A 13895-nucleotide genomic window follows, 5' to 3' on the forward strand; every position below is an offset into this window, starting at 1 on the left:
AGTTCTGACTATTTGCCAGGCTGATGGCACACTGGTAAATACACATTATTAAAAATTATATCAAATTGTAATGTGGTTCTAGCTCTTTATAAATAATTTTGCTTCAGTTCCCAACATTTTCTCCATCACAAAGATCAAGAGTTCTTTCTTATCCAGGAATTCACCCCTTGCAGATGGAATTTCATGTTTTTATGTGCCTATGAGACTGTTCTTCACTAAGTGATTTGCATTTCTTCAGCAAGAGGTACATTTGCTGACTATGCAGCCGTTTCAAATGAATAGGATTGAATCACTATCTCCACGTTTGTTCCGGGGTTTGGGGCTGTTTTGAAAAACCTTTATGATGTGAAAAGCATAAACATCAGAAAAAAAGAGAGTTTGTGAAAGGAGAGTGTGTGCCAGGCAGAATAATCCCACAAAACTATACATTGGCCGGCGGTTAACTGAACCGGAATCTACTTCTGCTGTGGAACCAAATTGGCTGTCGGGTCTGCAGATCAACAGTTCCCTCTTCTGAGTTTGTCCTCACAAGCTGTGAGGTTGACACATTTGACATAAAGGGAAAAAGCCAATAAACAAGGAGCAGCAGCAATGAGAAAACATCTGATGGAGGTTAAATAGAGTGACACTGATGATGGATTATTTATGGATTTTAGCCAAGAGCCTTTGGGATGGGAATGAGGAGATACGCCTGTTGATGTAATCAGTTCTACAGCACCCGGGCACTGGGTGTGTTCTCTGAGCCTTTTACTAATATCCTCACTCTGGAGTTCCACTTGGTTCGAGTCTTTGGTCTTCTTCGCTGACACATTACAACAATGACAAATGGCTCTTTTCTGGAGGCCCCAGAGTTGACACCCAATAACATCTGAAGAGCTGGTTTGTGTCCACTGTGTTGTGGTCACTTCTCCAGTGACATATGATGGGTGGGAAGAGGACTTCTTTGATGTGTCTTTCGTGCTTTTTTTCATTCATTTGGTTTGAAAAATACCTCTCTGAGGCTATGTCTACACTGCAGAGTTCTTGCGTCAAAACAGCCATTTTCACGCAAAAACTTGCGGAGCGTCCACACTACAAGCGCACTCTTGTGCAAGGAAGAGTACAGTTAATTGTAAGAACACAGGGCTTTTTGCAGAAGAGTTATTCCTCTTTCTATAAGGAATAAGCCTTTTTGCGCAAGAGCTCTTACGCAAAAAGGCATGTGTGGACAGGCAAGAGGGTTTCTTGCACAAGAAACCCCTCTGGCTAAAATGACCATCAGAGCTTTCTTGCGCAAGAGAGCATCCACACTGCCATGGACGCTCTTGTGCAAAAGCACATGGCAGTGTGCACATGCTCTTGTGCAAGAAGCCTGCAGTGTAGACGTAGCCTTAGTGGGGGAGATTTCCCTTTGCTTCTACAGAAAACTGTTCTCCTTGCTTCTTTGTTCTATAAAAGGGTTTTGTGAGATGGGGAGACGTGGGCATTCATTTTTCCTCCTCCTGAGTGCTAAACTGGCTCTCCAGCATAAGGCATGTTCTTGCTTTTGGTGCTGCTGATTATCCTTATCTCTAATTCTTTGGTTTTCATTTTCCTTCAAGCATTGCGTATATGCTGTGTCTCAGCTCCCGGAGTCTTGCACCCACATAGCTCTTCAATGACCATGAAGTAGAAAGCAGTAGAGAATGGTTTCAAATTCTTTGTGCTTATAAAATGAGTTCCAGAGAAATCTGCTGAAATTGGTGTGATTCCACCACTCTGGAGCTATTTCCCAAAATTATTTTCAGCATTGCTGCATATATCTTTGTTCACCACTATTTACCTCTCTAAATTGTGAGCTATTTAAAAGTACCTAAAGGAAGCATCACCACAGAGAAAATATAATTCAACCACAACCTCCTTCTGATCAGCAACTAGTCTAATTGAAACAAAATACAGGACTATGTAGCACTTTAAAGACTAACAAGATGGTTTATTAGATGATGAGCTTTCGTGGGCCAGACCCACTTCCTCAGATCAAATAGTGGAAGAAAATAGTCACAATTAATAAACCATCTTGTTAGTCTTTAAAGTGCTACATAGTCCTGTATTTTGTTTCAGCTACACCAGACTAACACGGCTACATTTCTATCACTAATCTAATTGAGAGAGAGCAATCAAGACGTGTTGCTTTATTTCTTATTTCTCCCAGCCAAACTGCAGAATGGCATTAAAGATGTCCTCCATGAAGATTTGCATTGTTTTCTGGAGTCTTAATGTTAAGTTGTGTATACTTCTAGAGCACATGAAATTTTATTAAAGGCACTTTGGAGCAAAAGAAACCTAAGCCCACTTCCTATTCTACAAAATGTTCCCCACACTTGCAAAGAGAGGTGGGGGAAGCAAATTAATAGGTCTCCTTTGTCTGTAAATTTGGTGATCCATTGGCTGAACTACTCGAGAGGTGCTCACCATGTAAATCAGAATTGTAGAAAGTACATTATGCACCCACCTCCATGTAGCAGCAGATTGTAGGTGGCCTAAATGAGTTCACAAGTATGTGAACAAGAGGATTCTAGGAGCTTCTCTATGTTTTTCCTCCCCTACTTTTGTGCCCCTGCATAAGGATCAGGCATAATCTTTACCATTGTGCTTCCTGAGGACCTCTAATACCAGCAATAGAAAGTGTAGACGATGGGGAGGGGCCGTAGCCAACTTCCTTCTTCATACCAGACAGCATAACGACTTGCTGCAGTCTGTAAAAACTTATAGGCTGTGGCCCTGCTGTTCAAGAGGACTTGTACCTGTCTCCAACTGCGACAGTGTACCTCCAAATTCACCTCTTTGCTATCATCACTGCAGTTAATGAACAAGCATTCGGCAATGGATTTTGTGTGTGTGTGTGTGTGAGTGAGTGAACAAGCGCCGAATGCTTGCTCATTAACTGCAGTGATGATCGCAAAGGGATGAATTTGGAGGTACATTTTCTCAGCTAGAGACAAGTACAAGTCCCCTTGAATATCAGGGCCACTGCCTATAGGTAATAACTACTCTCTGAGTATCTTAGTTATTTGTACCTTGTAATTAGAGTAGTTGTATGTTTATTGTGCATTATAACTATTATAGGTTATAGGGATTAAGGAAAAACTTGATGTATATTTCTCAACCTCTCTTAGAATTTGAGAGGTTTCCTATATTAGTTCCTCAAAGCATATGATGATGGCCCCACACCTCTCTTCAGCCACATTACTGATCCAATCATCTATCACAATTTTTTTTTTGGTTGAGCCATTTATTCAAAAGTGCTTGACATTCCCAACTAGGGCTGGTTGTCAAGAGTTCTGTTCTCAGAAGACAGCTCAATAAAGTGGCCAGATTTTTAGAAGATCTCAGTATTTAAAAGCTCTGATATTAGAACAGTGGAAACTTCTGAGCGCTGAGCACAAAGTTTGGCTCGCCTGATTCTGTCCTGTGTTAGTTTAAAGTTATTGCTTCTCTTTATTATGCCATCTGCGCTCAGCCTCTGTAAAATATGCCTCCTGCTCTTTTATTTTATTACCACTCAAATATTTGTAGTGTTATGATATTTCCCTCTTCTAATTTTCTCCTTATTCATATTAAGTTCTCCTGCTCATGTGGTCATAGTTCATTGCTTTAACATTCTTCTCTGGACTTTCTCTAATTTATCAATGTCCTTTTCGTATGGCATACGCAGAACTCCTGCATGTGGCCAAATCAAGGTGGGGGAAAGAGGCATTACTATTTTCATTGTCCTATAAATGATGCTTATGTATATAGCTGTGATGCCAATTCACACATTCAGACTATCATCTCTGGGCAACTGCATCCCATTGAGACTTCAAGTTCTTTGCCCCATTGTTCTTTAATCATCCTTCTTCCAGTTTGCATGCGTGCTGTTTAGTATTTGTCTGTCAACAGATGTTCCATTTCATATTTATCTAAATTAAATTCCCTGCTGTTTACATTTACCCAGCTCTTGAAGGTCTTTACCTCATTCTGAAATGTAGATGTATCCTTCACTAACTACATCTTGTAAAGTAGTGAATAAGTTCATAAGCGATTTGGAGAATCTGGGTGGCTCACTTGATTATAGCACAGTCTACCAAGAGGTCTCCAGTTCAAATCTGGCCCTGAATGGTAGTGACTGAAAATCATTTCTGTCAGATAGCTGTGCTGTGCTGAATTTGAAATGAATTTGATAGACACGATTCAGTTCCAAATAGACAGAAGGAATTTCAGGAAAAAATTGTCATCACAATTGGCTGTTGTTGTGCAGGTAGTTGCAATAGAGAAGTGAAGAGGGGGTCTGGGGACTGAACTTGATAGGGTCTGAGTGCCTCTCAAGCAATAATTAATTGACCTTCTCTCCACCTGTGTGAGGTCAGGAAGTATTATTATCCCCATGTTTCACACAGAGAGATTAAGTGACTTGTCACAGCGCAACTCTTTGATGTAAGTGGGAACTGAACACAAATTTCCTGAGTTGTAAGCCCAGGCTGTAAAACCATCCGCCCTCTCACCTGCAAGAGAGATATGAGCCATGTTGGCTGGGGCCAGTCTGAGGGTTCCACAAGGAGTAACGGTAGTTCGAATTAGCCTAATTCGAACTACCTGCTCCGTGCCGCGTGTAGCCACGGGCACGGAGTCCGAATTACCGAGGATTTAAAAATGGTGGCACCCGGCAAGATGCAAATGAAGCCTGGGATATTTAAATCCCAGGCTTCATTTGCAACTTCGATTGACTACATTAACCACCCTAGTTCGAACTAGGGTGGTAGTGTAGACATACCTTGAGGTAGCTTATATCAGACCTGCCTGTGGTGTAGCTGTTCAGTGAATGATAGGAGGGTTTAACTCACCTGTACAACTGTCAGTCCAGAAATATTTACAAGACTTATAGCCCTTTAGATTAAATCCAGTTTTTAAATGAGGAATCTCTTAATTAACCCTGCTGCTGAAAATGCATTTTGTTCTTTGTGCAGGCATGAATGCTTTACAGTTACAGAATTTGGCAACCTTAGCCGCCGCCGCAGCCGCCGCCCAAACCTCAGCAACCACCACCAATGCAAATCCTCTCTCCACAACAACCGGTGCGCTGGGAGCCCTCACAAGTCCCGGTAAGAGCAGATTACTTTCAATTCCAATTCCACCAGAGGTGTAGACAGGAAGGAGAACTTCAGAAAGTTAATCCTGTATCTGCTTCTCTCCTCCAACAATCTTGCACCTGAAAGGTGTGCAGGGTTTGTGGTTTTTAACGTGTAGGGGTTTTTTAAGTGTGTTTAATCAGCTAACTGAAGCCCAGATTTTGCAAGTTATTCCATGTGGGCATAAGGATCTATGCTACCAAGCTCACTGTGGGGGTAGGACCAATGGAACAGTCTTGCAGTGTCCAACAACCAACAAGCACACACACAAAAAAAACCCCACTCTCTAGTTGCGTAAGGAACGCAATAAAATATAACTTTTCAAAAAGAATCTAGAATGTGAGTCTTCTCAGTTGGCCTGTGACAGAGAGTGGGAAAAGGGAGCAACTTCCCTGAGCCCTTTAAATTGTCACTTAAGCCCCAGGTGGCACTGAAGGGCTGGCGAGGGGAAGCTAGGCCCCACCCCTTCCATCCCAGACTCCACCCCTTCTGGGAACATGGACCCATGCCTCCACATACCTTGCCCAAGGGCTCAGAAGTTCTGCTTCTCATACTGGAAAAAAAATGACAAACTGAATTTGTTCCCTCTTTTATTTTTCTTACCTTTTCTTCCCCTCTCACCCCCACCTTTTGGCGCCTTCAGAGATTGCTCCTGCTGGTAACTGACCGTGAAAGTAAGCATAGCAAAAATCCTGCCGGATTCTGATCTCAGTTCCACTGGTGTAAATCCAGTATACAAGAACTCCTCGTCGTCTCCGATGACAGTGGAGGGTAGAGTGATTTACCACAGTGTAACTGAGCCGAGACTTTGCCCCCTTCTCTTTATATAAAGGCTTCAGGGGATAGTCCTTTGCATCATGAAGTGTGTTTATTGCAGTTCTGAAACCATTCATATCGCTTTAGATGCCACGAAAGAACATTTGCATTTAATCCTGTGTCTACGTATATTCATCCCTCCTGACAAAGTAATCTGTGGCAGAAGGTTTGAGCTCAACAGCAAGGGAGGCAATCTTTGACATATGTTGTAGGCAGAGCTTGTAGTAACACTTATTATTAACACATCCATTGTAAGACTCAATTTTCAGTGGTTTATACCTTTGCAAGACTAGAGGACTGAATTTTTCCATGTCTGGTGTCTGTCTCAGGCTGAAACTGTGACAGAGACTGAGAAGTAAGGAGGGGAAAATAAGATAAAGAGCCAATGAGGACAGGGGGGAAGAGAGTTAAAGAGCTGTGAGGAAGGCAGAGAGGGACAGATTGGACAAGGAGTTGAGGTGGAAGGAACTTAGAGTGAATGGGCAAGTAAAGATATTGGAAGGGTAGGGAGACTGGGACTTGAATGGAGACCTTGTGGGGGGGCGGTTGAGACAGGTTAGGCAAGGCGAATGGGACTGGAACTAGGACAAGGAGACTAGACGTGGGAAGAGACAGGACTGGGATGGAGACAGGTTAGAGTTGATGAGGAAGAAGGGGGTCAGGCTTAGAAGAACTGGCAGCAGGATCTATTCTGACTGCTGGAACACACTCTCCTCCTGGCATGGCTTCCAAGATTCCAGAATCTCACTATTCTTCTGCTGTCATCAGATCTGTGAAAGCCATTGGCAAAGTATGTGTCTCACACTGCTGTCAGATACTCTGTTAGCTCAATTGGCAGACAGCTGTGCAGTGGATCGAAAAGTTCCAACCCTGCTGATGGCCCATACGGGCATCGGTATGATGCCACATGATGCAATTTCTGGGTAGGGGTTTTTTTTTTCAGTTTGCTCTTTTAAAAAACTAGGAAATGACAAACAAGCCACTATGCTAGAAGAACAGTAAGGATGCAAAGTCAAGCACTCGAAAGCTAGGAAATTCCATACTGAGGATCCTTGCCTTATTTATTGCAGAACTTGGAAGTTGTGTAGTGCATGAGGCAGGGGACTGCATGAAAAGGAAGGACAGTCTCATCGTTAGGGCAGTTGAATGTTGCCCTGGAGAACTGGAGTCTATCTCTGCCCTGCCAAACTACGTGATGCTGGGCAAGTCACTTAACCAAACTTTTCACAGGAAGTCACTATTTGTATTTTCATTGTGTTTTGGGTGCTCAACTTGAGACCCTGGGGTCTGACTTGCACAAGTGCTGAGTGCTCACGATTGCCGCGGAAGTGAATAGGTTCTGTGCTTTGAAAAGATAAAGTGCTATATAATGCTCGAAGTGCTCTGAAAAGTCATGTCATGAGCATCTCAAAGAGGCACCCAGAGTTAGTGAAACATCCATAACTTCACAGGGGTTTTGGGAACCAAAATTATTTAATGTTTGTGGTACTATCCTGACGAGTGCCATAGAAAAGTTGATGAGGAAATTAATAACTCCAAATTTAAAGCAGGTTTTGAATAGTGTGCAGTCAATAAAGAATGAGGCCACACAGTAAACAATAAGGAGAAAACAATACACTTTGGACCTTCCTGGTTCGGTACCCATGGGAACTCACCGGTCCCAAGGGAATTTCCCATACTAGGGGAAGTCCCTTGCCACCAGCCTCTGAGCCCACCACCCCTCACTGCCACTGGCTCCGCTTCCAGCCCCCAATCCCCGCCTTGTTTCACCCCTCTTGCCAAACAGCTTCCAGCCGCACCACTGAGCCCCTGCTACCCTTAAGCTTTCTGATCCAGGAACATCCATGGTCCTGCCAGATCATGAATGTTGCCAAACCAGAGAGTCCCAGTTTAGGGAGGTACAATCTGTGTTGAATGGCTGCTCATTCAGTGAGCACCATTCATTCTGTGCACTGAATGAGACGGGGTCCACTAGAAGAAATAGCATGTGCTAATATAATAAAGACTGTATTCTAATGCAGACTTACAAAGGGACTGAATTAAAGTTGCAGATACAACTTTAATTCTATAATGACTTTTCCAGGAGGTCTAGTGTACAAACAGCAGTCCTGAGGATTATACATGCACTGCATTTTAGAGATGAAAAAGACTCCTTGGATCAACTAGTCCAACTGCTGCCAACATACAATTGTTTTAAAGGGTATTTCTAAGTGTTGCTTAAGATGAATAACTCCAGAGATGGAAGTATGTACGCTTCCTTTCCAATGCTATTTAATGGCCTAATTCATCGCGTTGTTTTCTGATGACCCACCTAATTTTTTGTTTGCATCCCACTTTTCCATTAGCTATTCTAAATAATTCTTTCCCCCACAATCTGAGCATTTTAAAAATTAGAGATGGCCTCTTTGGTCATTTAGCCCATGTTGTTCCCAAAAGAATTATTCACTACTGTATGGCTTTTGCATTAAGACTAGTTTTGAATGTCTGAATGTCTTTATCACCTTTTTTCTGGACCCCTCCGAAGTGACTGCACCTTCATTGAACTGAGGTATTCAGTTTAGTGTGCAGTGTTGCAAATGTATTTAATTCCTTGCTCCGTAAAGGTAAGCTAACTTTAAAAGTTGTGCGTGTTAATCTTATAACTCAGGATATATTGATCAGCACATTAAGTTATAAAATTATGTACGTACACAGCTACCCAGTTGTGTTTTATCATCCTTGCTGAGTATTCCCCTCTCATATGGCCAGCCTTTTGGGTTATATTTCCCAAAATTATGTTGATTTGCATTTTTGCGGATAAAAATTTATTTTTTATTCCTTTCCGTTTCTCTGATCAGGCAAGAAATATCAACTCTTTTCTACTTTCCCATAAAAGCATGGAAAACTAAAGCCAGGTCTACACTAAGGAACAAAGTCAAACTACGGTACCCAACTCCAGCTATGTGAATAGCTTAACTGGAGTCAACATATCTTAGTTGGAATTTCCACAGTGTTTGGGAGGTCGACAGGAGAAACTGTTGACTTCACCCCGGTGGAGTACCAGAGTCAATGGGGGCACAATCAGCAGTTGAATTAGTGGCTCCTTGTTGGTCTAGATGATCTCCTGATAAGTGGTGACAAGGCATAAGACTTTTAAAAGGAATGCAGGGCTCCTCTACTGAGTCAGATGCCAAAGCCCTGAATTAAGAGTCAGATTGATTACTGCTATCTCAGCCTGGATATGAAGCTGTAGCAGATGTTTCTGTATGAGCAGTAAATGAGTCTACAAGAGGTCCTAGAAAGAAGTGCTAGGAACAACCCATCTGATGAAGAAAGTTTGGGCTGAGTTTTTACATATATTTTTTTATTTACCCATAAAGCCAAAGCCCAGCAAGGAGGTGAAGTTTGGGACACCTTTGGAAGTGTAAATCACTGTAGCTCTACTGGCTTCAGAGCTGTGCCATTTCATGCTGGCTGAGCTGCTGGCCTAGAGACTCCCGTATGAAAACTGGGGAAGTTTTGGAAGAAGCCAGAGATGGCCTTTAGTTTCTCTGTAATTTTATTCATAAAGCTGAGGGTACTGTATGGACGCTCTGTGTATTAGGCAAACATCCCAAATACACAATACAAGTCAATTCTAAAGAGTGCCAGTGCTAAGAAAACAAATCTTGTGCCATCATGGAAAAGCAAAGGGACTAATTCTTAGACCTTGCAAATCCCGCTGGGAAACTAGGTATTTTCAGATAATGACGCCAAATGGGTTGTGCTGAGGCAGATATTCGGAAGGGATGAGTTAATACCTCCTTGGGGTATTGACCCTAGCAATGGAGACCATGATTTTCAGAAGTAACTGATGATTTTAGGTAGCACCTTTATGAAACTTTTTTTCAGCAAGGGCTGAGCACCCCAGTTATGCACCCCAAATTACAGACCACTTTTCAAAATCTTAGCTGAAGTAAATAGCCACAGAAAACCATTTTCAATATTCGAAAGCTTACTGTGGCAATGAAGAAGTATGTATTTAATAGTCTCCTTATGCCTGTACACACTCCATAACTAAACTAAAACCAACCATTGTTAAAATGTCCTTCAATTTAACCTTTCTTATCTGGTTCCACATTCTTCACCCTAGTAACATATTTTGTAAACCTGAACAACATCTTCCTATATTCTTCTCTTCTCTGGAAAATACATTTCATTCCATAAAGCCTTTCAGAGCAGCATAAAGCATTTCCATTAAAATTTGAAATAGATTGGCAGAAAACATTTGACTCTTCCTTTCAGTATTGGAGGGTTTTTTCTGAGGGATGGGGGTACTTTGGGTCGAGTTTTCTTTTAATTGAATGCTCCAGTTTGCTGAGTATAGTGGGAGTAAATTATACTGTCTGATTTCAAAGCCCAGAATAAGCATGGGAAGAAAATGTTTCTCTTTCCTAATAATGCATTAAATTAACAGGTCCTATTTATTTATTTATTTATTTGCTTGCTTGCTTAAAATATTTTTACCCTGCCTCTCTATTTAAAATATTTGAGGCGGCTTACACAATTTTTAAAAACACAATACAAATATATATAAAAAATTAAAATACGAGACCCCAGAGGGACATAAAACCTGCTAAAAATGTCAAGAGAGAGGGGCACCCACACACAGACTCAAACACCAATAAAAGCACAAGTAAAAAGGGTGGATTTAGCCTGATGCCGAAACAATGCTAACATTGGTGCTATGTGAATATCCCAAGGAAGAGAATGCCACAGCCTGGGTGCAAAAGCTGAGAAGGCCCTGTTCCATGTAGATGTTAATCTTATCTAAATAAGTGGGGTAACACTGAGCGGAGCCTCCTCAGCTGACCTCAGTCCCCGGGCAGGTTCATATGGGAAAGACAGTTCTTCAGATACCCTAGACCCAACCCATTTAGGGCTTTATAGGTCATAACTAAGACCTTAAATTGTGCCCGGAAACATACTGGAGCACTGTTCTCCGGATAACAAGTACTAGTTAAAACTCAAGCAGCCGCATTCTGCACCAATTAAAGTTTCCAAAGGCTCTTTAGAGACAGCCCCACATAAAGTGTATTACAGTAATCCAATTGGGATGTATCAAGAGCATGGGTCACTGTGGCCAAGTCATGCTTGTTCAGGAAGGGTCACAGCTGGTGCATCAGACAAAGCTGCCCTAAAGCGCTCCTGACACCAAAGAAATCTGGTTCTCAAAGGTTAAAAAAGGGTCCAGGAGGACTCCCAAGCTGCATACCTGTTCTTTCAAGGGGAGAGTAACCCCATCTAGAACAGGTACTATGCCACATTCCTGAACAGATGGCCTCCTGATCCATAGGACCTCAGTCTTATCTGGATTCAACTTCAGCTTTTGACTTCATCCAGTCCATCACCGCCTCCAGACACCAGTTTAGATCAGTCACCGCCACACCTGGTTCTGATGTCACAGGTAAATAGAGTTGGGAGTCATCTGCATATTGATGGCACCATCCTCCGAAACTCCTTATGACCTCTCCCAGTGGCTTCATGTAGATGTTAAAGAGCATAGGGGACAAGATGGAATCTTGCAGGACCCTGTAGCACAATCTCAACGGGGTCGAATAGCATCCCCCTAGCGCCACCTTCTGAAAGCATCCCAACAGGTAAGACTTGAACCACTCTAGAACAGTACCTCCAATACCCAACTTCGCCAGGCATTCCAGAAGGATACCATGGTCAATGGTATCAAAAGCCGCTGAGAGGGCCAAGAGAATCAACAGGGACACACTCCCCTCATCTATCTCCTGGCGTAGGTTATCTACCAAGGCGACCAAGGCAGTTTCAGTTCCAAAACCCGGCCTAAAGCCAGACTGAAATGGATCTAAATAATCTGTTTCTTCCAAGAACGCTTGGAGTTGTAATGCCACCACCCACTCGAGTACCTTGCCCAAGAAGGGAATATTATCAACTGGGTGATAGTTATTCAAATCATGAATCATAATTAAGGAAAGCTCTCCTATTCAGGACAGCACTAAAGTGCATGCTTAACTTTAACTGTTTAAGTCCCATTGATGGCAAAGTGCTTTTTTTGAAATGGGCGATTAATAGTCCACCGCCACACAAACTCAAATCCATATTTATCCCCTCTTCCTTCAAAGTTCTGTTCATGCTCAGATCCAGGGTTTTGGTTCCATCCAGGGACTGGAGATAGCAGTGAAATCTGGTGCCCTCAAAAGATGGGTGTTTCGGTTAGGATTCCTCTTTAGACCTGATCACTGGACTTACACTGAATTCTGCAAGACAAACTTGGATGAACTCAGTGCTGCATGGGGACAGACCTAGAGATGACCCCAAACCAAAATTTTGCCTGATCAGAGCAGCTGAGAGAAAGGGATGAGAAAGGGGCAACTGCCCTGACACCCAGTGATTTAAAAGGGCCGGGGGCCACAGGACCTTTAAATTTCTGCGGGAGCCCCAGGTGGTCTGGACCAGGCAGCACTGAAGGACTGAGTGGAGAAGTCTAGCCCCTTTCCCTGCCCGATCCCGCCTCTTCTGCCTAAGTCCCTGCCCCTTCCAGGAGTCCAGAGCTGTGCCCCATACCGGGCACAGTAATTCTGTTGGCAGCCCTGTGTAGCAGCCCCTGTACCTGATATTTGAGGATGCTACAGTTTTGTGGCTGGCCCCTAAGAGGACTTGCAAGATGATTAGCAGCTTGAAAACTAGGCTCTCTGATACTCACTGTTGAATTTATGTGAAACTCCTCCTTTCAAAGTTCATCCAGTTATCTATTTCAAAGTAAATGCCTTGCATTTTACTATGAATGCAGCCCTGTACAACTTCTCACTGGCTTTGACTCTACAATCTGTGGGCAGTCATTCTCCGAGCTGAACATTTTAAAGCATTCTCTCTCTTTCTAAGTACTTTCTCTTATGCTTCAGACAATATTAATCCAGAAAGGACAGAGACAATGCAATCCCCAAAACTATTAATTTTTTTATAATTGTAAATTTATATTTTCAATTTTGCATACCCATAGAAGCCTTTCCCTACAGTATTGTTAGAAATTATTTTTAAAAGCCTTTGCTTAAAAAACATGAAAGATTAAGCTTTCATTTTAGTAAAAAAATTCCCTCAAGCAATAAATAGGTTCTTTTGTCTAGTGGCCTCAGAAAAAAATTTAAAGTAGTTTAAATTGCCTCTGGTTATAGAGTGTTTTTTGCAATTATTAGATGGTAGTGGATAAAAATGAAAGAATAAAAACCAGGTAAATACGTATTACTCTTCCATGAGTTTCTCACAGGTCTTTAGAAGCTTCATTTCATCATTTTTCTTGTCTTTTATTTTGATATGATAATTGTTTCTTTTATTTACTTTAATCACGACTATTTAGTTAATTAATTCTTCACTCTTTTTCCCCATGTTGCTCGGAACACTTTTCTTTTTTTTTAAAGTGGAACTCTGTATCATGTAGAGACGCAATATTTTATAATGGTTAGAACTTCAGATTAGGTATCAGGAATCTTGATTCTCTTTCAGATTCTTTTCCAGACTGTGACAAGATTTTATAAACAGAGGCATTAGCACAGATGCCAGAGCTTGCACAATGCAGGTTAAGTCAATAGGACTCCACATGCTAGCACATGGATGTGCAAGGTCAGGGCCTCTACCTTTAATTCACTGTGTGACACTTTGCTTGCCTTGATTTACCCACATGTAAACTTAGGGATAATATAGTTCACCCACTTCACATTGGTGGTGCTAAGTTTAATTAGTATTTACACAGCACTTTTAAAGTCTCTGGTGAAAGGTACAATATAAGCTCCCAGTATTATACAAACTGATATTCCGGCAAATATACTACAAGATAGGAACATTTTGGCTGCATAAAAAAGTGAGAAAACGCCGAAGTATGGTTCCGCATACACCTTTAATTTTGCCCTGTTGCACATATGCATCACAATATAGTTTGTAATCGTACTATTTCCTAAATATGATATAAAT

The 13895-nt window shown here is 42.0% G+C and overlaps 1 protein-coding gene across 17 annotated transcripts in view; it reads left to right on the forward strand.

The window, feature by feature from the left end:
* The window catches only part of CELF2 (CUGBP Elav-like family member 2), a 495286-nt gene that overhangs the window by 443622 nt on the left and 37769 nt on the right, over nt 1–13895 (forward strand). For 11 of the 17 annotated variants that reach the window (XM_025188438.3, XM_075908547.2, XM_075908455.2 and 8 more), the window contains 2 exons: nt 4962–5096; nt 7010–7141. In XM_025188438.3, coding sequence (XP_025044223.1) covers nt 4962–5096; nt 7010–7141 — 267 coding nt within the window. The remainder of the gene's footprint in view (nt 1–4961; nt 5097–7009; nt 7142–13895) is intronic. The other 6 variants (XM_075909147.2, XM_075909199.2, XM_075909207.2 and 3 more) reach the window with 1 other exon arrangement.

The sequence above is a fragment of the Pelodiscus sinensis genome, chromosome 1 (genome assembly GCF_052426305.1).
Source record: "Pelodiscus sinensis isolate ZL-2025 chromosome 1, ASM5242630v1, whole genome shotgun sequence".
In the NCBI taxonomy this organism is placed as follows: Eukaryota; Metazoa; Chordata; order Testudines; family Trionychidae; genus Pelodiscus; species Pelodiscus sinensis.